The 24277-nt window shown below is 53.5% G+C and overlaps 8 protein-coding genes across 8 annotated transcripts; 4 read left to right on the top strand and 4 right to left on the bottom strand.

Annotated features, from left to right (window-relative positions):
• Window positions 1-128: 128 nt before the first annotated feature.
• Window positions 129-4081, bottom strand: PG986_000883 (uncharacterized protein; the record flags this gene model as incomplete). The annotated part of the gene is made up of 5 exons (XM_066837105.1): window positions 129-2492; window positions 2938-3667; window positions 3716-3889; window positions 3976-4004; window positions 4058-4081. 5 exons carry the CDS (start codon window positions 4079-4081, stop codon window positions 129-131), a joined length of 3321 nt encoding a protein of 1106 aa, XP_066705998.1.
• Window positions 4082-4348: 267 nt separating this feature from the next.
• Window positions 4349-4746, bottom strand: PG986_000882 (uncharacterized protein; the record flags this gene model as incomplete). Its single annotated transcript, XM_066837104.1, has 2 exons — window positions 4692-4746; window positions 4349-4621 (listed from the first exon to the last, which is right to left on the bottom strand). The coding sequence occupies exons 1-2, from the start codon at window positions 4692-4694 to the stop codon at window positions 4349-4351; spliced, it is 276 nt and encodes a 91-aa protein (XP_066705997.1). The 5' UTR covers window positions 4695-4746.
• Window positions 4747-5334: 588 nt separating this feature from the next.
• On the top strand, window positions 5335-6572 carry PG986_000881 (Fructosamine/Ketosamine-3-kinase; the record flags this gene model as incomplete). The annotated part of the gene is made up of 4 exons (XM_066837103.1): window positions 5335-5404; window positions 5454-5572; window positions 5624-6384; window positions 6443-6572. 4 exons carry the CDS (start codon window positions 5335-5337, stop codon window positions 6570-6572), a joined length of 1080 nt encoding a protein of 359 aa, XP_066705996.1.
• A 116-nt stretch (window positions 6573-6688) lies between these two features.
• Window positions 6689-8165, bottom strand: PG986_000880 (uncharacterized protein; the record flags this gene model as incomplete). The annotated part of the gene is made up of 4 exons (XM_066837102.1): window positions 6689-7190; window positions 7290-7484; window positions 7609-7738; window positions 7865-8165. 4 exons carry the CDS (start codon window positions 8163-8165, stop codon window positions 6689-6691), a joined length of 1128 nt encoding a protein of 375 aa, XP_066705995.1.
• Window positions 8166-10068: 1903 nt separating this feature from the next.
• Window positions 10069-14996, top strand: PG986_000879 (uncharacterized protein; the record flags this gene model as incomplete). The annotated part of the gene is made up of 2 exons (XM_066837101.1): window positions 10069-10425; window positions 10488-14996. 2 exons carry the CDS (start codon window positions 10069-10071, stop codon window positions 14994-14996), a joined length of 4866 nt encoding a protein of 1621 aa, XP_066705994.1.
• Window positions 14997-15679: 683 nt separating this feature from the next.
• PG986_000878 (uncharacterized protein) lies at window positions 15680-16198 on the bottom strand (the record flags this gene model as incomplete). The annotated part of the gene is made up of 2 exons (XM_066837100.1): window positions 15680-16019; window positions 16110-16198. 2 exons carry the CDS (start codon window positions 16196-16198, stop codon window positions 15680-15682), a joined length of 429 nt encoding a protein of 142 aa, XP_066705993.1.
• Window positions 16199-17907: 1709 nt separating this feature from the next.
• On the top strand, window positions 17908-19875 carry PG986_000877 (kinase-like domain-containing protein; the record flags this gene model as incomplete). Its single annotated transcript, XM_066837099.1, has 1 exon — window positions 17908-19875. One exon carries the CDS (start codon window positions 17908-17910, stop codon window positions 19873-19875), a length of 1968 nt encoding a protein of 655 aa, XP_066705992.1.
• Window positions 19876-20261: 386 nt separating this feature from the next.
• On the top strand, window positions 20262-22829 carry PG986_000876 (zn 2cys6 transcription factor; the record flags this gene model as incomplete). The annotated part of the gene is made up of 3 exons (XM_066837098.1): window positions 20262-20975; window positions 21043-22175; window positions 22319-22829. 3 exons carry the CDS (start codon window positions 20262-20264, stop codon window positions 22827-22829), a joined length of 2358 nt encoding a protein of 785 aa, XP_066705991.1.
• Window positions 22830-24277: the final 1448 nt, after the last annotated feature.

Below are 24277 nucleotides of genomic sequence, written 5' to 3'. Positions count from 1 at the left end.
TACAAACAGAGAGATCTACAAACGCCGGATTTTGATAAGCCTAGATCGAACAAGAAACACGATTGGGAGACGATGACAAGGAACGAAATCGGAATCTTCCAAATGGCCCCTATTGATACTCGTCCGTCTTAACCTAGGCCACTGCTTCGGACCACCGAGACCTCACCATTGCGTGGACATAAGAACGATTTTCCTTTCAGCCAAACAACGCTGAGCCCTAGGAAGCCCCTGCTAATCCAGTCACGTGGCAGTGCGAAGAGCTCAGTCATGGGATTTGTACGAGTCTTTGTGCCCTTTTGGGTCTGAAGAGAAGTCGTAGTCTGGGCGGGAGACCAGTCCGAGCCTGGTGCAATTCGAACAGTGGAGATTGCGAAGTTTTTCGACAGGTACACAAGTTTGTTCTGTGGGAGAAATGAAAGGCCAAGGGCAATGTCCGAGGAAATGTGTGATGGAAAGCAAAGCGGGACCAGTCTGGTTGGGTGTGCTTCGCTGCTGCCTCCTGCCGGCGTCCAGGAAAAGGCGGATAGGGGGAAATAGAGAAAGCAGTTTCTCTCCGACATTGGTTTACGTAGATGAAGTTGGACCAAGAGGTGTCGACAGTCAGAAGAAGGCATGACTCGTTCTACCTTTGGTTGCTGGTCTTTCCAGGAAGTCGGTGTCTCACTCGACAAATCTGGGAGATCAAAATGGTAGGTCTTGAGACCGGAGTCCTTGCAACTTAGCAAGTGAGCGACTCCAGGCACCAGACTGATACTGTCGCTCGCAGTCTCGAGATTCGCGTCTGCTTGCTCGGTCATCCTGATCAAAACATTCGGCTCCCAAGCCGAGGCATAACAACCTCGAATATCGTAGAACCGTCGAGAATCGGGACTAAAGGCCAACCCGAGAACGGTGTCTTGAGATCCAAGCTGGTACAGGAGTCCTAGGTCCGAGGTGCCGAACACCTTGACTGTCCCGTGCACATCACCGGTGACGAAGATGTTTCCGTCGCTACTGATAGCAAGTTTGGATGCCCCGACCTGGATCTCCTCCACCACGTCTTCGTACGGGAGCCACTTGAAGACAACACCTTCGATGTAAACTCCGAGTACTTCGGGAGACATGGGGTGCCAAACCGCGTCTATGAATTCACCGCGGGCCAGCTCGTCACGCTTACGCCAGCAGTGGCCAAGATGGGCAGGGCCCTCTGTTTCCCAGGCTGAAAGCGGATGGCCCCTGTAGGCCACAGCGAATAGGCTACCGTCACCGTTCGTGGCCATGAAGTTTGCAGAGTTCAAGAAATGACCTTCTAGCTCTGGCTCTTCCAATTCCGCATACACTTGCCAGCCAGGAGAAGCTCCTGAAAGGTTGAGCGACCTGATGTGTCGGTCATCAAAGCCCACCAATAGTACTTTGCTGTGGTTGGTTAGAACCATCGTCAGGGGCCGAGGCCTTGATTCAATGTTGGGAATAGTGATTCTGCACCCTCCAGAGGAAGTATCCCACACTTTGGTGGTTCGGTAGCCATAGGTGACAAGCGTGGCAGAGCTGGCGTGGATCTCCATGCTGTAAACTCGCTCGCCATGCTTGAAAGGGCTTCCAGATACTTCTTCGAAGGTGCCGGAATTGAATATGAACACACTTCCGGGTGTCGCTAGTATTGCAACGAGACTTCCCGCGGTCCTTATCGAAGATGTATAGGCACCAAAGCCAAGGGAGATCCGCGTAAGTGAGTCATCCCAGTCGTCATGGCTTTTAACAGACAGGCTTCTGGTTTCCCCCTTCCCAAACTGCTGGAAGATGGCCGAGTTCCGGGGGCAGAAAGGCGGGATAGCCTTGTAGATTGCATCTGGTCTTCTCGTCAAGTTGGACCCAAACTTCCCCATTATCTTCACAAGGTCCACGGCCCAGCTCTCGAGCAATGCTTGTTGCATTATGAAATCTGCTTTCATATCTCGTGAACCATGCAGTGTCTTCACTTTGGCTACATACTTAGAGATATGCTTGGATGTCTGCACTAACACGCGTAGTTGCTTCGACCTGGAAATAATATGTATCCAGGTCAATATCGACTGGCCGGTCATGAAGCGGCTGAGCTCGGTAGCGACAACTTCGCTTTCGATAGGAGCAAGCAAAAGGTGAGACGACCAGTGAAGGGATGCATAACAGACAAAGTCTGGCAATTGGTCCCGGGCTATATTCGCGCGTAGTCCATTGGTTCGCAGGCATTTCATGCAGCTCAAGAACAATCGCTCATGTGCAGTCTTGGGGTTGACGTGGAAAGGACGAGATATGTCGTTCAGGAGATACTCGCGGGCTGTTTGATGGATCAATGACACTTCGCCGCCGTTATCGATGGTCACGAATCCGCTGCAAAGCTCGGCGATGGACCTTTGAAGGCCCAAAGCGTCAGACTCGTCCTCGTCAAGCGCTTGTGGCAAGCCTGAAACGGTCAGCTTTCTCAAAGAACAGCTGACATAGCCAATGATCTTCTCTGCTAGGTCTCGAGCTTCCTGCGAATTGATGGTTGCAATTGATGTTGCCATCTGGTCAATAAGGACTCCATCCCGACAGGAAAGTCTTGGAGTGCCGCTTCAACTTGAGACTGCTTGTGACATGTACTCAGCCTGTTGATAGCCAGTCGCGCCCACTGTACCCGTCAGTACATTATCCCTGTACCATGATTCATTGTCGGATACTCACAAGAAAGTTTCCCTGTGCCCCTTCAATAATCCTGCTAGCTATGCTTTGTCTAAACTCGTCGTTTCCGGGCATATTCAGTTCTCACTGTACGAAACAACGTAGGTATTCTTGCTGTACGTGAATGTCGATTGGCGTGCACTTCAGGCCTTGGTGAAGTCTTTGGAAGGCTGCTGTGATTGCTGGGGTATCGCGGCTCACAAATAATATCCGAAGGGGAATGCGGATGGAAGTAATATCAGATAAGAGTCTCATCACCCCTTGAGGATCGTCCGCTTCGTCAAGCCCGTCGATAACCCAGTAAATGGGTTTCGAGCCTTCCAAGTTAAATAACAATGACTTGAATATACGCTCCCAAAGAAGCCGGGGGCTAGCGCTCGGGAGATCGATGGCCTCCCCGATTAGCTCTTCAAGTTGCCGTGAAAATCTCGGTACATCGCGCGATAGCTGGTAGACGAGAGAGCGTAACAAGACGCTGGTGCTTCTTTTCTTTGGGTCTCCAAACCTCATGAAGAAGTACTGGCATAAAGCACCAGACTCGACCAGGGTGTTGATAATAAAAGAGGACATGACTGACTTTCCGGTTGCAGGGCCCCCCTTATGCCATAGAATTCTAGTCATGGTTTGAGTTGAATCAGTCCATCCAACAAAACTGGCATTTTGGGTCACCCATTCACAGGTCTCCTCCGTCCAGAGATCACGGTGGAAGATGTAGTCGGTTTCTGGCATCTCAGGTATAGCCAAAGCTGACTGTAAGTCATACGTGTCTTGTCGAGAGCTTATACTGGCGTGCCTCTCAGTGCCCACGTTGCTCTTATTCGTAGCTAGAATTTTGCTGACAAGAGACTTGATGACATTTCTGACGGTGATGTAGTTTGGATCAGCTGGGCTGTCGTACTTGCAAACACCGTGGTGATCGGCGATCAAAGCTTTCGAAGCCTCCCCGGGATATCCAAGAACGGAGGTGTCCTTCTCAAGTACCATCTGGCTCAGTCAGCTACAGCCAAATGAAGTGTTCTTTCTGGTCGATACTTACCCCCGGGCATTCTTCATCCCTATCGAGGTTGGTTCGGTCTCGTAGAACGACATAATGTCAAGTTTCGGTGCGATATGGCGAAACTGCTCGTTGAGCTTCTGTAACGTAGGCGAGTTCTTTGCCAGTTCCAGCACGTAGTGCTTCGAATTGGTGATCATGCTCGACTGCAATATCCTATTCAGGGTTTCTGCTAGATGTGTCCCGCGATGGGGCGTAGCAATGAAAGTGATGGCGAAATTGCTCTGATTATCGACTCATACTCAGGATCATTTTGGCCCTGCATATATGCCTGTGATATGTCAGTACGTTGCAGGACTTTCTTTCCGAAGTACTTATTCATACCTCTTTTACAATCAGGCCACCCATGCTGTGGACCACAACGATCAATGGCACCTAAGTATGGCTTTGTGAGTCTCTTGAGCCATTTGTAGAGGGTTCAGCAGTACTCGCTCTCCCCATGTCTAGCTCTCCCTTCTGTTCATCCTTGCCGTATTTCAGGTCGAACAGAAGGTCTTTAGCGAAGTCCAGGACCGAAGTGGAGACCTGTCCGGACTTTCGAAGGTTGGCATTGTACCCAAAAGTCAGAATCCGAGCAAGGCAAATATCTGGTTCAAGCGGCAAAAACGTCAACGGTCAAAAGAGATCGGGATCCTTATTCTTCGACCAAGTGAACCGGCTGGTCCCGCCAAGGCCATGGATGAAAACGATGTCGGCCTTGTGTCCATTTTCAGGGGTGTATACGACGTTCAGTCCAAGCGGTCCAGGCTCGGATTCGCTGGTCCTCCGGGTCAACCGGCCCGCAGAGGTGGAAGTTGAAAGTACGGGAGAGGAGAACGCATGGCTTTCTTCATGGGATTCATTGTCCCTGTTACCCTTTTTCTGCCTCAAGGCCGATAATTTGCGAAACTACCGACTGCCATTAGTAACAGGCTGTGAAACTTTTCATCTGTAACAAGGGCCTCTTCGTTCAACCTACCATCTTCTGTCGTTTGGACCTGAAGGGCTGCCCACGACTGGGCTCGTGAGGTTGCCTGGTGGAAAGCCAATGGCGGGGTACTCCAATAGCGGGAAGTGTGTGGTAACGTTTCAGGGGTTTGGTCGGTACGGGTGGCGGCGTTTGCTGGAGTAGAACTGGCAGGGGTATGTCGGGACGTTATCGTCCGGCCTAACGATACTTTAAAACTTTTGCTCGCAAGAGATCATGGCCGATTTCGTGCGCATCTTTTCTTGCTATTGCAGAGGCTTCGGGTTGAAAACTGCCAAGCTGTAATTTTCGAAGCGAGGATGAAACAAAATGTCATGGGATCCTGTGCGTGTGATAAGGGGTTGGGGGGCGAAGGCGTTCTTATCATGAACATGATTGATCACACCCTCTCGACCCCTGTCGGACTTTCCGAACTGCAGGATCCCGACCCCTCAAGACAAGTGCTTATCTCAATGTTGCTCGGCGCTTAAGAGAGCGAGGGGCTGAGAGACAAATTCGCAGATGTAAAATCACCTACCTGGATACTCCCTTTTTCATCTTCTTTAGAGGCCATATTAAGAGAGGTTCATATTATCCAGAACAACGTGAGACTCGCTATCTTGTCATCAGCCTTCGTATTACCAAGGTAACAAGAATGTCGGCGGATGATGCTTGGGAGGAAGGGATCGAGGGCAACTTTCCCATCCACAGGAACGTCACAAAAGGTATTGTCACTGCTACTGCACACTATATCTGATTTCTGACCGGCATCAGTCTTGCCCGAGGGTACCCGAGTTGTCTCCGCCGAATCATGCGGTATCTCTGCTTGGACTAAGACTGCCAAGGTTTCGACTATACTACGAGATGGAAGCCCAAAGCGGTACTTCTTGAAGGTGTGTATCCTATGAATCCGGTCACTAGAGAATCGATTCACAGCGACGCAGTGTATCGTTGGGAAGGGAGCGCGAGCTTTAGTGAACGGAGAGTTCCAGTCAGCCATTGATATTGACGCTGCGTGCCCCGGTCTGGTCCCAAAGGCAGCAGGCTGGGGCAAGTATATCAATGGGGACGTAACGGTGTACTTCTTCATTGGTGACTTCCACGACATAGATCTGTCGACAGCGCCAGAGCCAGCAGGTTTCGCTGCCAAGATAGCAGAGATGCATAGCTCGACATCGTCCAATGGCCTTTTTGGCTATTCGGTCCCCACAGTCATCGGAATCATGGAACGGACGGTGACCTGGGAGGCGAGCTGGGCAAAGTCGTTCACCAGTCAGCTTCAAGACGTGATCGGTTACGACAACGAGACAAATGGCGAGTGGCCAGAGTTAGACGCGGCATGCCGCCAGCTCATCGATGTCGTCATACCTCGACTGCTCGGCGTATTGCAAAGTGAAGGGCGTCAAATCACACCAGCTCTGGTACACGGTGATCTGTGGGAGAGGAACGTGGGCATCGGTATGGAAACAGGCGAGACCATCGTATTCGACCCGGGATGTACCTACGCACACAACGAGATGGAGTTCGGCACCTGGAGGTGCTCATGGGCTTACTACTTCAACTCGCCGGTGTACATGCGGATGTACCAGCGATCCATCGAGCCGTCCGAGCCAGTAGAGGGGTTCGACGACCGCAACCGAATCTACTCCATTCACCCCTATCTCACTGATTCGGCTGGGCACCCTGGTAGCCAGTCAAGGCAGATGTGAGTTATATATACCTTCATGAGATGATTGTATCTCCTAATACTAATACCTCATTAGTGCATACAACGACATCCTGTACCTCTGTGAGAAATACGGACCGTTGGACAGCCTTGAGCGGTATGATCCGTCGAAGGATATTAGTGTTACCGGCGCTCAAATTCCCTTTGTAATGGAACAACTAGGGTAGCCTGGTTCTCTTATCCACAAGGATATACGATGTTGGTTATGGCAACATGTAAGACCAAGGTCGCTATATTTTATCTAATTCCACTCTGGCACTTTTCATTTCGCGGGCTGCCGCAATTACTGGCTGTGTGCTCCCCCATCAGGGCCAGCCAGTTCGGCCTCGATGACAGACTCGTAGCGTTTAGGGTCTTTCCAAATCTTCAAGATCTTAAATCCGGCACCCGACAACAACTCTTCCCACATCCCTTGTGTCCGCTCCTTTGCGGAGAGAAGCCCCATCATGGAGACATCCATGGCCGCTTGGAAGGCACTGGCGCCCGTGGGCTGTAGCACCACGTCGGCGATCAGGAGGCGCGAGTATCCGAGCTTCATGGCCGCAGCCGTATGTTTCAGGATTACGAGCGACTTCTCGTCGGACCAGTCGTGGAACACGGCGTGGAACATGTACGCCCGGGCGTTGCGCACCAGCTGCGGCGTCAGGAAGTCGTGCGGCATGATGCGGATCTTGTCTAGGTCCACTCCGGCCAGGGCCAGGGCCTCGGGGCGGTCCTGGAGCACGAGAGATCCCGCGGGGATAGCGGCGTGGTGCCGCGCCCGGAAGAGGGATATGTCGTGGCCTCTGTTGCCCCCACATCCACCAGGATAGGGGCAGAGGGGTCGATCTCACAGCTCAGCAAGACGTTGGTATCAAAGTACTCAGTCCAGTGCGTTTTTTTACCTGGTCCAGCACTCCATCATTTCGCTGAAGCTCGTTTGGAGCTCCGGCGTGAGTGAGCAGCGGGCCCAAAGGTCGAGGTTCTCGGGGCACCCAAGTCGGTAAGCTGTGTTCCCTCCATCTACGGGATCGCGGTAGGACGTTTCTTGCAGGAATCGAGAAAAATGGTCCAAGCCGCCATACTTGAAATGGTCGTGGCTACGGAAATGTTAGTCGGTTGAAGTGGAGCTCGATCCTGGTTGTATACGGGATAGTGATATGGGGTAGCGTCTTCGACACGTGGCGTACATAAGTACTCAAAGAATAGGGGGCTTCGACTTACCCACACTGGATCCAGCCTGCTTGGAGTGATCCTCTATCCCCTAAAGCCAAGCTAAATGCAGTGGGCTTATACTGTTCCTCGGCAACCTCTTCGATGAAGTCCTTGGCTGCTAGCAGACGGCACAGTCTCACTGTCGCCGAGACGGGTATTAGCTCATGATACTACAGGAAAGAAACAATGGTCTGCTGTGTGGCAGGTCAAAGGGGCAATGTGCGAAGGGGGTTATGGGGTTCCAAAACATGTATGCGATACTTACCGAGTAGCTTCGGATCGATGGCTGCTTTAGCCAACCCGCACAGGGTCTCAAGGGACGCTGTATCTCCTCCGGCATCAAGCCAGCGCTCAAAGATGCCTAGGTTGACGAACGTCTGCACGATCCCAAGGACGGCCCAATTCTCGAACGCAAGCTCCCAACTGCGTTCGGTAAGGTGCTGGAGCCGGTTGATCAGCCGCTGCGCCTCCCGGATCGTGGCCAAGCGGGTGGACTCGTCCCCGTCGAAGTCGTGGGCGCTAGCCTGGCGAAGCAGGTCGGCGGTGTTCGTTGCGGGCACAGTCATCTTAGAGTTTGAATGATGTCGATATATATAATACTCGCTATCAAGAACCTCGAATTCGGTAGAAGAGAGACAGGTCGCAGGCCCCGAGGTGGTGTGAGAAATATACCCCCTCTGTAGATATGATAGCAGTTGCCCCGTTTTATACGAACCGGGTGGCCAGCACCGGCTCCATCTCACATAATGCACTCCTCTGCACAATCTTCTATGGGACCTTGGAGTCATGAACAGTATTCCTGGGCTTCAGTCCACCTATAGCATGATGATCCATCTAGCACCGCTATCATTGGTTCGCTTACTCGCATTCAATGTTCGTTTCGTGTGTACCCCAGTTAATCCAACGCGATGCAACATCACATAGAGCTCGCGAATCATTACCGAAGTCAAAAGCGCCGCTTCCCAGATAGGCACTTTTGCCGGATTTGAACACATGCCGACGTTGTCAAGGTGCCTGGTTGGGCGAGACCGGGACCTATAGACCAAAGCTCCTTATCTCACATCTGGCACTTTCAAGCTACGTGGGTCGGGCGAGATCAACACCAACGTTAACTGCTATATGTATGCTACCTTCCTTCTTGATCGCGGTGCGTGCTCTCTCCACCTCTGGTAGGCTGCTTTGTAATCTCTACCGCAAGCTCCTAGGCTCAGACGCCAGGTTTGTGCAAGGAGAACATCGGATCTGACCGAGCCCACAATGCGGCATGCTGATCGCTTGAGTCATCGGGTCCTATGGACGGGCGAGGGATGCAACACTGGGATCATAAGACTCGGCTCTCATCACGGCATCTGATATATCCTGCTCTTTTGTTGATGGTCAACAGTGCTATATCAACAACGAGCGTTGGGATTACGAAAGGAATAGTACGCCATCGACAGAGACAAATACATCCTTAACTCCACTGGCAATGGGCATTGCGTTGATGGATGTGCGAACAGCAAATACACGTAGCAAATACACGAGACAGCTGGAGTGTCCCAAGATGATGTTTCTTGAAGAGACAATGGGCTGTCGGCATTTGATGCCAGACGCAAAAGAGATACATAAAGCCTACCTTGGTATGTGTGTTCCCCAAACATCGAGTTCGCTAGACGTGGTGAAGCATATCATATTTCTCCTTTAGAAGAAAAGCCTAGGAATGGTTACGTACGCATTGGAATAAGAAAAGAAAAGAGATGCGCCAAACGGCCTGCCTAAGCCAGGTAGGTAGATATGGGGTTGGTAGGTGACCTACACTGTTGGCCGTCGGGAAATGTCTTTATTACTTCCAACACAACGGTGTCTCGGGCACGAATGCTGTTGGATTAATGTTTGCTGGCTTCGGATTAGCTGGAACCACTAGACCACGCTGAAGTCACCGAAACAGCCCCGCATCAGTGGGGCTCCTAGGGCGGTCGTGGCAGGCCTGAGCTCCTCTGAACCCAACTGCGCTCCCAGGCTCCAGCGCTGCTAGCGCTGCTGGTACGCTGGGGCTGCTTGGGCTGGGGCCTATGGGGCTCTTTATCGATACCTAAATCCCGGATGCAGGCCATCGATCAAGTTAATCTTGAATCATTCACTCCCGTCATTCCAAGCCCAAGCCAACTTCTGATGACCGATGACAGCTCCCACGCTGCATCCGTCCGTTGCCAATCGGCCAAGGTTAGTCTACTTGCAGGAAGAGAGAGCTAGCTACATCATGTAGTTGGAGCTCCGAGCCATCGTCATATCGCATCACATCAAATCGATTGCCCGTCGCAACCGTTGACGCAATTCCAACCCGCTTGCTTACCTTTGCGCTGGTGCAGGTAGCAATTTCTCGACCTTGGTGGACTGCCGTTTCTGCCACTCTGCATCGACCGATAGAACAACGCCTCGCCCAGCACAGAGCCAACACCGTTGCCTCGTAATGCTGCAAAGACAGCAACAATGGCGTTCACCGACCATGCGCCAACCCCGATCGCGCAGCTGAACCCCCAGCTACCCAGCCAAACCGCTACCGTGCGTGGTGTCGTCACCATCGTCTGGCCCTACAGCTCAACAACCGGCTCCCTCTCCTTCACCTTGGCAGAGTCCGAATTCCGCCTCCGACGTCCGAACGGCCAAATCCGCGTCAATTTTGCTGGCCATGTTGCGAAAACGGTGTCGAGTTCGGGTATAGGGAGCGGCGACGAGCTCCTCATCTCTCTCGATGGTGTCGAATGGGAGCCTGCCGCGACAAACCGTCGCCTTTCCGGTGCCGGGCATGAGTGGCAGCTGAAGTTCTCCCAGAAGCTGCGCCTTCAGGTAAGCACTGTACCAAAGCCTTATTAGCTTATGTGATTACTTATTCGTGTCTGGGGAATCAGGCCAAGCTTGGCGACTCTGGCGAAACAAAAGATCTTGAGGTTGGTCAGCCACCGGCCGCTCCTCAACCGCAACCCACACCACCCGGTCCGATCGAGGCCCCAGTCGTCGGACCGGCCGCCGACATGGAAATCCCTCTGCCCGCGAGCTTCAAATTGGCGCCGGCTCAGAATAGATCACTGAAGCGTTTTGCCGATGGCGAGTTTGCATCGCCTGCTTTCATCAAGAGAGCACAAGTATCGTATGGGTCGTTGTTCGAGGACGGTTTCGACATCTTCGAGGACGCCCTCGGTATGTTTGAAGAGGATGGCGGAGCTAGGGGCAGGGGCCGAAAGAGGTCGAAGTTTGGTCGTGGGAGTGCTGCATGGCGTTATACCAGCCAGTCGCCCGCGCGTAGTCCGGAGCCCGAACCCGAGCTAGAGCTAGACCCAGAGCCTGAGTCTGAGCCTGAGCCGGAACCCGAACCCGAGTTGGAACCCGAGCCGGAACCGCAGCCTGAAAACGAGCTCGAAATCAGGGAAGAGGAAGCGGTACCTGAAAGCAAGTCGAGCAGACCCAGTCCGTCGCCTCGCCCCCAGCGTCCCCAGATGACCGACGAAGGATGTCAAACCATGGAGATCGACCTGCCAGGCCCTCCACACGGATTTGGTTCCAGCACAGCGAGCACGCACTTGCATCAACCATTGCAAGGCACGGATGCTCTAACAGATAACATGAATGGATTATTGGATGAAGGCCACCAAAGTATGACTTCCGGGGACTGGGGCATCGCTCCTATGAGCAGAGAATCTCGAGCGGACATCGGTCTCTCTATAGATGAGGGGCAAAGAAGAACACACTTCGCCCATGCTATAGAGTTGGATCTAGGCGTGGCTGGAAGCCAGATTCAGCATCACTGGGCACCACAAGCTTCCGAAGTCAATCCAAACCTCGGCTCTGGCCCTGATGCGCAGCTCCCTACGCAATCAGCTGCGTTCCCTCCCGAATACGCTTCTGGGTTTTCTTCGAATCTATCAGCTGTTCGTTTCGGTTTCGGTGAACCTGACGCGCCACAGTACGATGTCGTGCAACCGGGTTCTCATCAACACCAACACCACCATGATTTGCATTACCCCCCGCTCGAGATGCAAGCCACTGCAAACATGGGCTCTAATCATGGGGTGCCTTCGAATCCCTTTGCAACGCCAGTGACAGCCAGTTATCCCGATCTCGAGCCGGCTACGGCTCCTGCCAACCCATTCCTGCCACAAGAGGACGTCCCCGCAAACCCTCCGCAGCACGCGGCTCCTTCTTCGTGGGCTCCCATCAATAACAACATGTTCTCTACTCATCCGGTCTCTGAGAAGAGATCAGTCAGCACCGATGGCAAATCTCCCGATACTGCTTTGGTGATCGATAACAGCGACGCCGAGGAAGATGCTGGTGAGATGAAGCCCGAAACCAACATGCCAGAGCCTGTCTCGTTGGAGAGCGAGCAGGTTTTGCAATCTAATCACCCCGAATGGAGTGACGTCGAAGGGAACAACTACGGAAACGAAGTGGACGCACAGTATTCCGATGACGATGAGCCAGAATACGATGACAACGAGAAAGGCGGGGACTATGACACTAGAAATTACATTGGTCCAAACGACGACGAGGACGATAGTCATGACGAAGACCTGAGGCCTCACCCTTTGGAACCTGAATTTGACGATGGCGACGGTGAAGAATGGGATGAGGACGACGACCTGCTCCAAGAGGACGTCGAAGAGCTCGATTACGATTACGACGACGACGAAGAGCAGGAGGATGCTATGGAAGTAGATGCACCATTGCGGCAACGCCAACCACCTCCGGGCACCAAATCTGCGCCGGTCGTCATCGACTTGTTATCGTCGGATGATGAAGATGACGAGGAACCAGTGCCCCAGCCCCCGTCGAGAACAGTCCTGCCCGCCACACGCCAGGGTCCCGCTGTACCACAAGTTGCTCCCAGTTCTCCTCAGTACAGCTCTGAGAGTGATGTAGAGGATGTCGAAGATGAAGAGATACTATCTGACGATGCCGAGGCCGAAGATGACGGCGAGGACGAAGTCGAAGAGGATATGTCGGAATACGATGATGGCGATGGAGAACCCCAGTCGGATATCAGTGACTCCCGGGAACTGGATGCCCACATGGAAGATGTTCAGGATGACATTGTTAGCAAGTCCGAGAAGCATTCCCCCTTGGTTGAGGGCCAGGAGAAGCTGGTGATCCTTTCCTCACCCGGAAAGGCCCGCAACCCCATGGGCCAAGCTGGCGAAGGCCAGAAAGCACCGAAAACGAGGCTCCAAGTCGATGACAATGTCCCCATGTCTGATGCGGATAGGGAGCCTGAAGACGCTCAGCCGGACGAGTCTCGACCAGACGATTCTCAACTAGAGCCCAATCATGAAGCTACTCACGATTCTTATATCGGCAAGACGAACGTGGAGGATACAAACAGTCCAGCCGCCGAAACAGCCCAAATGGAACCAATTGATGAGGTAGCCTCTACGGATCTTCAAGAGGAAAAAGGGTCTTCACAAGGTGGCATGAACGGTCATGCCGCGAAAGATGAGCGCGAAATGGGTCACAGCGATGCGCTTTCGCCCAAGTTTGATGGGGACACAGCCTCCGGAGCCTCAGGCGCGGCCTTACCACCACCACCTACTGAGGTGAATTTGCTGAACCAGCTTGACGATAAGCTCGAGGCTGCAGCTCAGCAAAACTTTGCCGCAGCACAGACTAGGGCCTCCGAGAACCAGCTTCCTACGCCAATGGACTCGCAACTTGTCGATCGGCCTCAGTTGCAAGAGCCTGATGAGTCTCAAAACTCGGACGAGGTTATGGCCATGGAAGTCGAGGACGTAGTGACCACTCAAGTCGTTGAAGTGGAGCAAACGGAGGAGCCCATCGAAGCTCGCGACCTTGCAACTACTACCAAGACTGACAGGACAACGCAAGCGTCCGCCTCGATCGAAGTGTTAGAGCCTGTGTTCGAAACCCAAGTCCCATACCAAGAGCCTATCCGTGCCGCTGCCTACGATGAGATCTCTCAATCCCAAGCCGAGATGGATACGCAAATGGAAGACAATCTATCCGACTTCGTCTCCCAAGAGACTGTTGATGACGATACTCTGCAAGCCGCATTAAGAGGGGAGCAAGGCGATGAGGAAGAAGAAGAGGAAGAAGAGGAAGACGCACTGCAAGCTGCATTACTAGGAGAGGAACAAGAGGATAGTGTAGAGGATGCATTGCAAGCCGCACTGCGGGAAGAGGACGACGAGCGCGAGGAAGAAGAAGCAGGCGAGGAAGAGGTCGAGGATGGAGAAGATGAAGAGCGTGAAGAGGGACCCGAGGAGGAAGATGCTCTGCAAGCCGCCTTACGAGAAGAACAAGACCGGGAGGATGAGGAAATGAGCCAGATTATCACTCATACGGATGAACCCGTAGAAGTGGCCACTTCCCCCTTGGACCAAGATCCATCGACATTGCCGACTACTGCGCAGGAAGTGGACTCTGTTCGTGCTGAGAATGAACAGGAGGAGGAAACCAGCGAGGCGATTCAGCCCAACACTCCATCTCGGTCAGAGTCTTGCTCTGGGCATGAGCATTCCAAGCCCGGCCGAACCCCAACGTCGCAGCACGACCGACCGCGGTCCAAAGAACAATTTTCTCCATCAATTGAAGTAGGCGACGAGTCCTTCACAGACCCCAGCGTAAGACTTGCGAGGGCGTCGATTGCATCTCGAAGAGCTAGTCGAAAGCGCGACGGCACGCCTGAAAGCACCCGGCCACATACTAGATCTATGTGCTTTCAAATGAGTCCGGATTACAAGGGCGATGCCAGCGTTCAGCTTGCCATGGCATCGTTCAATGTGCCCTCGAAGTCTAGCTCGAGAGCTCAGAGCAAAGCGGCCTCCACGTCCCCGGCCACCGCCAAGTCTGGTGAAGAGCTGAATCCTCTCCCTGACTGCAAGGCGAAGATTCGCCGTCATCTCCGCAACACTATTCCCGAATATACAGATTTGAAGGTATTGCGATATCATATAGGCAAGTCAATCGATGTCATGGCTGTGGCCTTGACGACGCCTACCGACCCCCAGCGCGTTAAGGGCGGGCCTCGGGAGTTCTCAATGTCCTTTACTATCACCGACCAGTCTGTTGGGCCCAATTCTGTCAATGAGGTACTTCTCTACCGGCCGCATAAGGACTCCCTACCCAAAGTCAAGTCCGGGGATGTTGTCCTACTTCGTAACTTTACCGTGGTGGCGCTCAAGGACAAAGGCTACGGCCTCCGCACCAACGACTCTTCCAGTTGGGCCATCTTCGATACCGAAGACGAGCCGGCGCAGATTAGAGGTCCGCCTGTCGAGTATGGAGAGGGCGAGACAACTCATGTGGCCTATCTGAGGGAATGGCACGGGCTTCTTGACGACTCCGCGCGCCAGAAGCTTAACCGGGCAAATGATAAGATCATCAAAGCCGGCAAGTCGTCCAAGTAGCGGCGGGGATAGTTGCTTTGATACGGGTTCTGCAATAACAAGAAAACTACTCTAGCAACTGCAGGTTAGGTATGCACCGGGGCGAGCGGAAATATGACAAGCAGGCTGTGATTACGATTGATAAAAAGGAGGGCTCGATAAACCAAATATACCATTTGCTTTTTTTTTTTGTTCAGATTCATTTCTGAGATTATCTTGCCTACCAAATCTCATGTGTTCGTAAAATGCCCAAATTTTGCCCGTGCGATCGTGTATTATTAGGAAGTACCTCGTCATTGGAGTCACATGTTTACAGTATTGTGACAAAACTCTCAGCGAGTTCGTCATATGAATGATATTGTCCCCGAAAACGAATGGAACTATGTGCACATCGAGCACCTTGGGTCGATGAGCAGGATATATATTTGTTTCATGCTATCATCACATCTATTATACACGATTCTATGGGCTTCTCATAATTGTCCACATTATACAACTGAGGCAGCCCATCGCACATCTGCATCACCCAGACCATTTCCTCCGAGAAGGCTACCACAGTCAAGTGGCGGCTTCTTTGGTAGGTAACTTCCCCTTTGCCCAAACAAGTGGCCGAGCAGTTGGCCACTCCTCCCAATGGTATCAACCCTCGGATGTTCATCTCGTTCTTCCCTTGGTCTTTATGCGTGGTGCTTTGTATGTTCGGTTTACATGGACAGGACGTGGCGCGACTTGGACTTCCTCCGCTGCAGCGTGCGGCGGCCGTTCCGCGAGCGTATGCGGCTCAGGAACCCGTGACGCCGCTTGCGGACGAGGCGGCTGGACGTGGCCATGGTCGGGCGCGGGCCGCACCGGATCTGCACGCCGCCGAAGATGGGACTCGAGGAGATGGCGGTCTTGGGGACGATGTCGAGGACCGATTCGCCCGTGGAGGGCCACGGGGCGGCCGCCGTGGGCACGGGGGCGCAGGTCGGGTGCGAGGCGCGGAAGACGGTCTGGCGGGCGCTGGGGAGCGAGGGTCGCAGCGAGGGGAGGGATGTGAATGTGCTATATTACGTAGAAGACAATAAAGTTCAGTTCAGTTCGAGTAATCTTCATTTGCAGAACGCAATTGCGCCGAAGAGGGACAATACGAACCGTCGGGAGAGGTGCGACTGAAGTTGGGAGCTCGTCGTGGCCTGGCTGCCGAGCCGGGACAAAGCTGCGCGGACGCAGGGCGCCGCCATGGTAGTTGGACGCATCGTGGACGTCAATTGGGATATCAAGTGGTCGTCAAACAGCACGCAAGAGGGAAATTGAAGTAATTCAAGGACCAATAGGCGACTGGGGTAGCATGCTCAACCAAATCGGCACTCGAGATCTCGCAACGCAAGCTTTGGGCGTTCCGCGCTTCAAAAATTCAAGCTAGGCCGGCGCCGGTCCGCCTGACCCCGACAGCAGCAGGACTACAGGCTCTCACTACTGTGGCTCTCGCACTGTGAGGTCACGGTGAAGACCACAAAGATCGTAACCAAAGTTGGGCATGTTCAGTACGTTTAGCATCTCGATTGCGAGCAGCACTTTCGATTGAATACCTCTCTTTCCAGATAACGAACACTTGCTTGCGCACTCCGCTAGCTGCAAGGAGATCATCATGAGGCAGCTTCATAGCTAATCCATCGACGGCCATATAATTACGCGACTTGTCAAAATCCCGCGACCATTTGGAATGCACATGCTGCTGTAGACATGGTTACTCCGCGGCAGCATCAAACGCGGGACTGTTATCTTACCGTTGGGTCAGGTGGAGAAGACACTACGAGAGGGATGATTTTTTTTCTTCTTCATGACGATGCGCGAAGCACCAGACCACAATGAAAAGATAGGACTGCGAAGCAGTGATGTGACAGCAAAAATTCCACCGAAAACGACCCCGAAGGATAGTTTAGGAAGAGAGAACGCCGCGCTGTGCAATGCAGGTTCCTCAACCTGGCCCAGGGAATACTTGATCTCCCCAAGCCCCAGCAAGGTAAGTATGAAGAGAAAAGGAGAAGAAAGAAGATTGGAAAAGGTGGGAGGGAGGCCAGCTATTTATACAGTCCCTGGGTGGGCCAAATCAGTAAGGTCCACAAAAACATTGAATGCTGGCTTGGCTGGAATTCGCTGTCTCAGGCAGGAACCAAGCCACTACGCCGGGCAGCGAGCTACTGGTAAGGCACCTGCTCCTTCTGATTGGCTTACCTCAATTCAATCCAAGGCAGGCACGAACTGTGGACCTAACCTACACAGATGCAATGCCTCAGGTACACTGGTCTTTAGAACAATCAACATCAACATCACGTGAACCCTAGAAATAGGCTGATGATGTGAAGCAAATGTGATTTCAACACTGCAAGAAATGCTACGAAACAAATTAACTACAATTGACCCCAAATTCAGGTGTTGGGCCCAAGATGAGATTGAGGGTAGCATTGAGTTTGGACACGATGACCAGGACAGAAGCTCTGCTTGGTTTACAGGTTACCTTGGCCAAGAGGCCCTTATCCATATCCATACATGTATGTAATACCTACTCGACAAACACGTAACTGTCGAATTGTGGTCAGCCATGAGCAGATGGATGAAGCCAGCCCTTTGCAGGTGGTCGAACCGTTTGCGGATTGCTAGGAATGCGGCCGAACGCGCCTGTCCTGTCACACAGTTGGATGCGGCCCAAACGACATGATAACGGTATTGTCCAAGTTGGCACCTCATTCCAACATGGAAACGTGCCAGTTTCATTACATCTCTATTGCCGACATGGCATGTGCTCTTAAGTCGGCGCTCGCGAGGCACTCTTGTCACCACCCTGCTCGGCTCGTACACTCCCCATGAAGAAGCAATATCGGGTAACTCAGACGACGATTCGTAGCGGCGCCCTCTTCCATCAGTAATCAATTCCCTATTTCCCTACAGTATGGCTGAAGCCGAAGTCACCTTTTCGAAATCACCTCATCTTCCATTCCAACTTGCCGGTCAAGATGTCCATATACCGAACATTGCAAACGACGAGTCTGAGGAAGCACACCGTCGCTACCAGCCTCTAGATGACCCAGACGATTTGGAAGATGTAGAGCAATATAGGCGAGGCGGTTACCACCCGGTCCACTTGGGCGACCTACTGGATGACCGCTTCGAAGTCTTCCACAAGCTCGGCTTCGGCTCCGACGCCACAGTCTGGCTCTGTTTGGATACCAGGACCCAAAACTGGCGAGCCGTCAAGATCATGCGAGCATCTCCCTCTTCAGTGCCAACGTTGATATCTCCATACTCTTTCGATGAAGCAGCTAGTACGTGTGACGATTTGCGGCTGATGCAACACTTCGAGACCAAGGGCATCGACGCCGAGGAGGCCGGGAGGAACCACATCATAATCCCGGGCGAGAGCTTCCAGATCACCGGCCCGAATGGGACGCATCATTGCTTTGTTTTCCCCGTTTTAGGTCCCTCGATCCTCAGCAAGCTGAACGCACCCGAGACGCACGGCGACTTGTTGCGTCAGGTCGCGGAGGGCATGCGGTTTCTGCACGAGCACGGCGTGCGCCATGGCGACTTGCGGCCGCAAAATATACTGCTGCGGCTTAGAGATGATGAATGCGCCAAGGACGACATGGATCTCTTGCTTGGCCTGCCTGAGCTGGAGAAAGTGCGCCGCGCGGTCTCGGATGTCGATCTGGATCTGGATGGCGATAGAGACCCCGGTCCCCATGCGCCGCGGTACCTGGTACGCCGCACGAGCCTTGAGGGGCTTGGGGTGGAGGACGAGGTGGCCGTGGTGGACTCTGGCGGGTACTATCATAGTGTGGATGGGGATGTACCGATGCATCCCGATTCCTCGCTGGCGTATGCTGCGCCGGAGGTTGTATATGCAAGTACTAAGGATGTCGCATCGGGGTTGGAGAGCGATGTCTGGGCACTAGGCTGTACCATAGCCGAGCTGCGGTGTGGGAAGAGCTTGCTCGGTGTTGGGCGGTATGGCGGCGGAGAAGAGAAGTATCTCGAGGATCTGGAATACCTACTTGGGCACTTGCCGACTCAATACCGAAGCGCACGGGAGACGTTGGTAGATGAATCCGCAGGCGAGGAGACCCAATCGACTTCGTCCGAGTCCGACGAGCAGCTCCCAGCAAGACAAATGCAGAAGCGGCAGAAACGTGATCTGCCGTCGCAGCCTATGTCTATGAGTTCCGAAGAGCTGGTACAATCACGCAAAGAGTCGTTCTCCAGAAGTGGCCGGTCATGTCCTATCGAGGCGGCCATCTCGCAGGAGCGCCACTGGTTCAACTTCCCGCTCGACGCCGAAGGACAACCGGACCAGAGCAAAGACATGGTCGCCTTCCGCCACTCCATGCCCGACAGCGAGGTTCCTGAACTCGGCGACCTTCTCCGGAGGATCTTCAAATATGATCCCGGCGAGAGGATTAGTATCGAAGAGGTCCTTCAGCATCGGTGGTTCCAGAACTCGGTGGGTAGCCTGAGAACATCCGAGCTACGGGACTCTGTGTCCGCGTCTTCGTCGCCGGTGTCGCCAAAGTCCGAATTCCCGCCACGATGGAAGACCGAGGAAGAGCAGGCCAGGCCAGAGATGGGCGAGATGCAAGCCGTGCCTAGCAGTAGCAACGCCGTTCAAACCACCAAGCCTACTTTGGTTCTAGATCGTATGGTTATAGGGATCATTATTGCTTCGTTGTGCTGGGCTGTGGTATTGGTCTTGCTAGCACTCGCTGGGTTGCGGTTCGAATGGGTTCCGCTGGGCCAGTCTCCAGCTGACATGATAATCCGTTCCCAGCAGTTGCTGCAGCTCAGCAATTCCCAGGGACAGCTACACCTTCCCGCCAAGGCAATGTTGAGGTCACCGATAGCATGTAACTGCGTGATCAGTTGAGTGACTACGTATACATACATGCATCCTATACTCATGGATCTCCCAAACTTGATGCGTTCAATGTGAATCGCCAGGGATACAACCGGGGCTACGGGGCTACCTGTTGCGTGGGCACCGTACTTCCGGCAGTAGGTACCGCTACCCCATCAGAAGTTGACCCCCAAAAACCTAAAACCCGCCAGGTTACATAACCAAGTGACCTATTAATTGGGTAGCAGCACCGTACCTACCTTTTTTGGCTGCTTTGGCCTTGAGACTTGTCGGCAGCAGCTTTCAATCCAAACCGCCCTCGTAATTCCAGCGAACTTCAACCGACTCACCCGACGAAAAGCCGTCGGACAAACCAGCAAGGCGTGCTGCATGGGCGATCCAGGCTCGACTTGATCATGGCATCGGAGCCTTACCCACTGGTTTCTGAATCCGAAGAGCTGCCGCCTCCACCGTCATCGGCCGCAATTGATACTGCACTTGCAGACGGCCTTCCAGGCCAATCGGATCCCGGTCCCTATGATCAGCATCATCACCACGACCAGCAGCAACAACAGGCCGAACTAGAGCAACAGCAGCAGCAGCAGCAACAGCATCAACACACACACCAAACAGACCAGTCCTTGCTGGACCAACCCTCATTACAACACGACCACACTCACCAGGAATACGACAATCAATTGCCCTCGCCGTCCGTCCCGGCGACGACCGAGCAAGAGTCCGATCACATTCCGCTTTCATACGATGGCCTCCCATCGCCAATCTCCGCCGCAACTGCTGCGCACCAAGGCGTCCAGCTGCTCCAAGCTGCGACTGCCGAAAGCGCAGAGCCACTGTCGCCCAGTCTGATCGCTCAGCAGTATGCGCAATCCGCATCGTTGCATGTAAACGACGCTGCAGCAGCGGCTGCTGCCGCCGCCGCCGCCGCCGCCGCCGCCGCTCAATACAACACTGGACCTGTTTCCGTATCACCTTCCGCGCATTCTCACTCTGGGGCTGGTGGGTCACTCACCAACGGCCACAGTCAAGGAGCGCAGTCGTCAACGCCTCCGGCACAGAAGGTGACGCGATTGCGACGCGCTTGTGACATGTGCAGCCAGCGCAAAGTGAAGGTACGCTATTCTATCGTTGCGCCGCTTGCTTCGGAGACCGGATACTAATCAAAGTCATGTTATACAGTGCGACGAGAGCGGCCCCCCATGCAAGCCTTGCCACGACCTCAACGTCGAATGCACCTTTCAACGCGAGATGAAGCGCCGCGGACCGCCTAATAAGCATGCCGAAGCCGCCAAAGCTGCGAAGCGAGCACGGATAGAAGAGGCCCCGATCGACTCGCCAGGTCCACAACATGCCGCAGCGGCACTTGTTTCTATAGCTGGCCATGAGGGAGGAAACGGGACCATGGATGCAGAAACAATTGCCCCTTGGCCGGTTTTGTCTCTGTTGGTGGATGACTTCTTCACCTACATTCATCCCCTTGTCCCCTTCCCTCATGAGCCCACGTTTCGCCAGGCGTTCCATGCTCGAGCCGATCGGACGGATCCGGGCTTCCTCGCATTGCTGGCGAGCATGATTGGCTCGCTGGTCGCTTCCTTCCCTCGCAGTGCAAGGGCCCATCTGAAAGCGTCCCACAGCCCTAGTTTGTTTCCCACTGCTATATCCATGATCGACCGGTGCCGTTCGGTAGCTCTGGAAGCAAGAGGCCCTCTCTTCATGGCCAAGGAGGACATGTCCGTGAACGATGCTGCTACAAGTTATTTCCTTGGACTAGCCGCGGCATACACCTTCCAGTACAAGGCTTGTAGGCGTTTTATGGCAGAGACCATGACGTTCTGCAGAGAGCTTGGTACGCATAGGCCTCCAGACACGTCCATGCTCATGCCAAGTGGCACCGATCTGGCCTCTTCCCTTCATGCTGCCTCTAAACCCATCAACTACATTACCGATCAAGTCGGGAAGCGCATATTTTGGGTTATGGTGGCAGGCGTCCGATCCATGCAGCAAATGGGAGCCTCCATTAATGAAATCCCGATACCGCCGCCCAATGCCCAACAGCCGTACCCAGAGATGCCTCTGGAGGTCGATGACGAATACATATTTGCTGACCATGTGGTGCCCCAACCAGAGGGTACAATGTCTCTTATCACTGGGTTCAATAGGAACATCAACACGTATCTGTCTATGAACGAGCTCATAGGTATTGATATGTGTTATGGCATCAAGTTCTTCGAGTGGTCTGCCCAGAGGACGATGTTGAACAATGCATTGAATCAGGCCAAGGCCATTACCGAAACACTCCCCCTGAGCTACAGGTGGATACGGTGAACCCGCAAGCAGAAAGAAATGTGGCGTTTCTCGATGAGTCTGGTTTCCAGTATTGTCCACCGGCATTCCCGGCTATCCAACCTGCCCATGATGTACGGCATGCCTTTGCCGAACAACCTTCGCGCCGCAGGAAGCTGCAGCTCGAGATCCAAAAGGCCAATATCTACGCGTCGCAGTTGGCTACGCGCTCCTACTACGTGGAGAGATATCTAAACCTACGAGACACCCACAGAGCACAGTCCAACATGTCTGAAAACGGCGAAGGTGGTGGCAAAGACGAGGTCGACCTGATGATAACAAACGAGCGTGAGCTCATTGTTCAGCACTTATTGACCGTGTTGACCACCATTACGCAGCGGAACATGGAGCCGAACGGTGCTTCCCTGGTCAACAAGATTCGCCAAATTGCTAGCACGCTACTCAACGATGCCCCGGAGCGCAAGGGGCCGATGGCCATGAAGGCCGAGGAGTACCTCAGTAAATTCCTCGACATCATGATGAAGTTGGAGAAGACCGGCACGGTCACCGGAGGGGCAAACGGCACAATGACACCTCATGACGAAGAAGAGGAGCTTCAGCATTGGGCAAGCTTAAGAGATTATCAGATTCAATTTGCCGCCAATGGCGGTTTTCTTAGTTAAGGGTTTGCCGAGGCATATATATACTAAACCAACTATGTATTGTATAAAGCAGAGAGCACTCTCATATCCCCGCCAGGGTACGCCATCCCTTGACCTAGTGCAACGTGACATGATGCTAAAGTTTGACTCAGGGCCAATATGGAAGGTCCGGACGATGAGGAAGCCCATGGTCTGGACCGGTCGTCGGACTTTGCACGCCGAAAGCCTCGCGCTCTCGCTGTACTCGATATACCGTACATGGCACGCGGCTGAAGGAGCAGTTGCCTCTTTGAAAATGGGTGCCTGGCATACCTACATGTACCTACTTACTTTTAGGTAAGTTGCTTTGGTAGCCAGTCAATGCGGTCCTGCGAAAGGCCCGGGTTCGAGGAAGGAGGACCCATGCTAGGAAGCACCAAAGAGCAGGTGCGATACACCGTGAACAGCACTCTCGGAACAACGCAACAGGCACCGCCAGACTCGCTTCCCCCGCATCGATGCCACTCGGACCGAACAGCTGGGCGAGGCAGTGAACGATTTGGAGACCTAGTTCGGACCCATCGGTACCTTGCTCAGCTTTTGCTGCTGCCAACACCGCGGGCTCATCCCTTAACGGAAGATGGGTCGCTCTGAAGTCTGGTGGGATACTCACTTTTGGTGGTAGCTCTAGCGGGACATAGCGTAAGCCGCTCTCCAGCCACAAAAGTCATATACAGTACCGCCAAGGCTGCCGTGGGCCTGTTGCAGAGCAGCCGCGCCGCCGAATGGGCCATGTATGGTGTACGCGTCGACAGTACGGACCCCGGCTATATGGATACGATTCGAACCCAAGGTGATGTAGCTAGCCGGAACTAGGAGTGCATGGTTTAACCGAAACCCCAGAAGAGCATCGAGCCAGATCAATGGGCCCGACAATGTTGTGGATGATGGCCGAGCTGTCTTGTCCCGAGAGCTTGCCCTCCCGGATTGGGAGGCTCGCGTGGCCTTCAAGGTGTCAATTTACTGCTGTGGTCGAGCCTATACCCATGAATTGGGGAGCCGCTAGACTGGCACAGGTGACACCATCGGCCGTACCTTGCACTCAGAATCTGCTTAGCAATATTGCATATGGTTCAGTTCATCACAGGCGACTTCGAACTGAGGGGGCAGCCATAGTGTTCTAGCTAACAAGACGTACGGTATAGGAAGATGGAAAGACTCTTACGATCACAAGATTGGCATCGATAAGTTATCGGACCTTGGCTCGTGGACTGACGGACGCCTCGCTCCTGTAAGTGAGCAAGGTTGGCCAGTAGGCTCACAGTGGTAAAAGCCCCCTTGGACCTTGATGTCTTCATGCAACAGATGTTCCCAGAATACGAACGAGTGAAGATGAGTCGAGAACACGGGATGCAAGCGATAGTCCGGACCATGGGATAGCCTCGGCACACTTTCCTATGTGTGAAGCGTCTATATATGAGAGATCCAAT

This window comes from Apiospora aurea, assembly GCF_038362705.1.
Source record: "Apiospora aurea strain CBS 24483 chromosome Unknown utg000001l_segment0_segment0, whole genome shotgun sequence".
Lineage (NCBI taxonomy): Eukaryota > Fungi > Ascomycota > Sordariomycetes > Amphisphaeriales > Apiosporaceae > Apiospora > Apiospora aurea.
The sequence above is the reverse complement of the archived record's forward strand: the minus strand, read 5'-3'. Positions and strand labels throughout refer to the sequence as shown.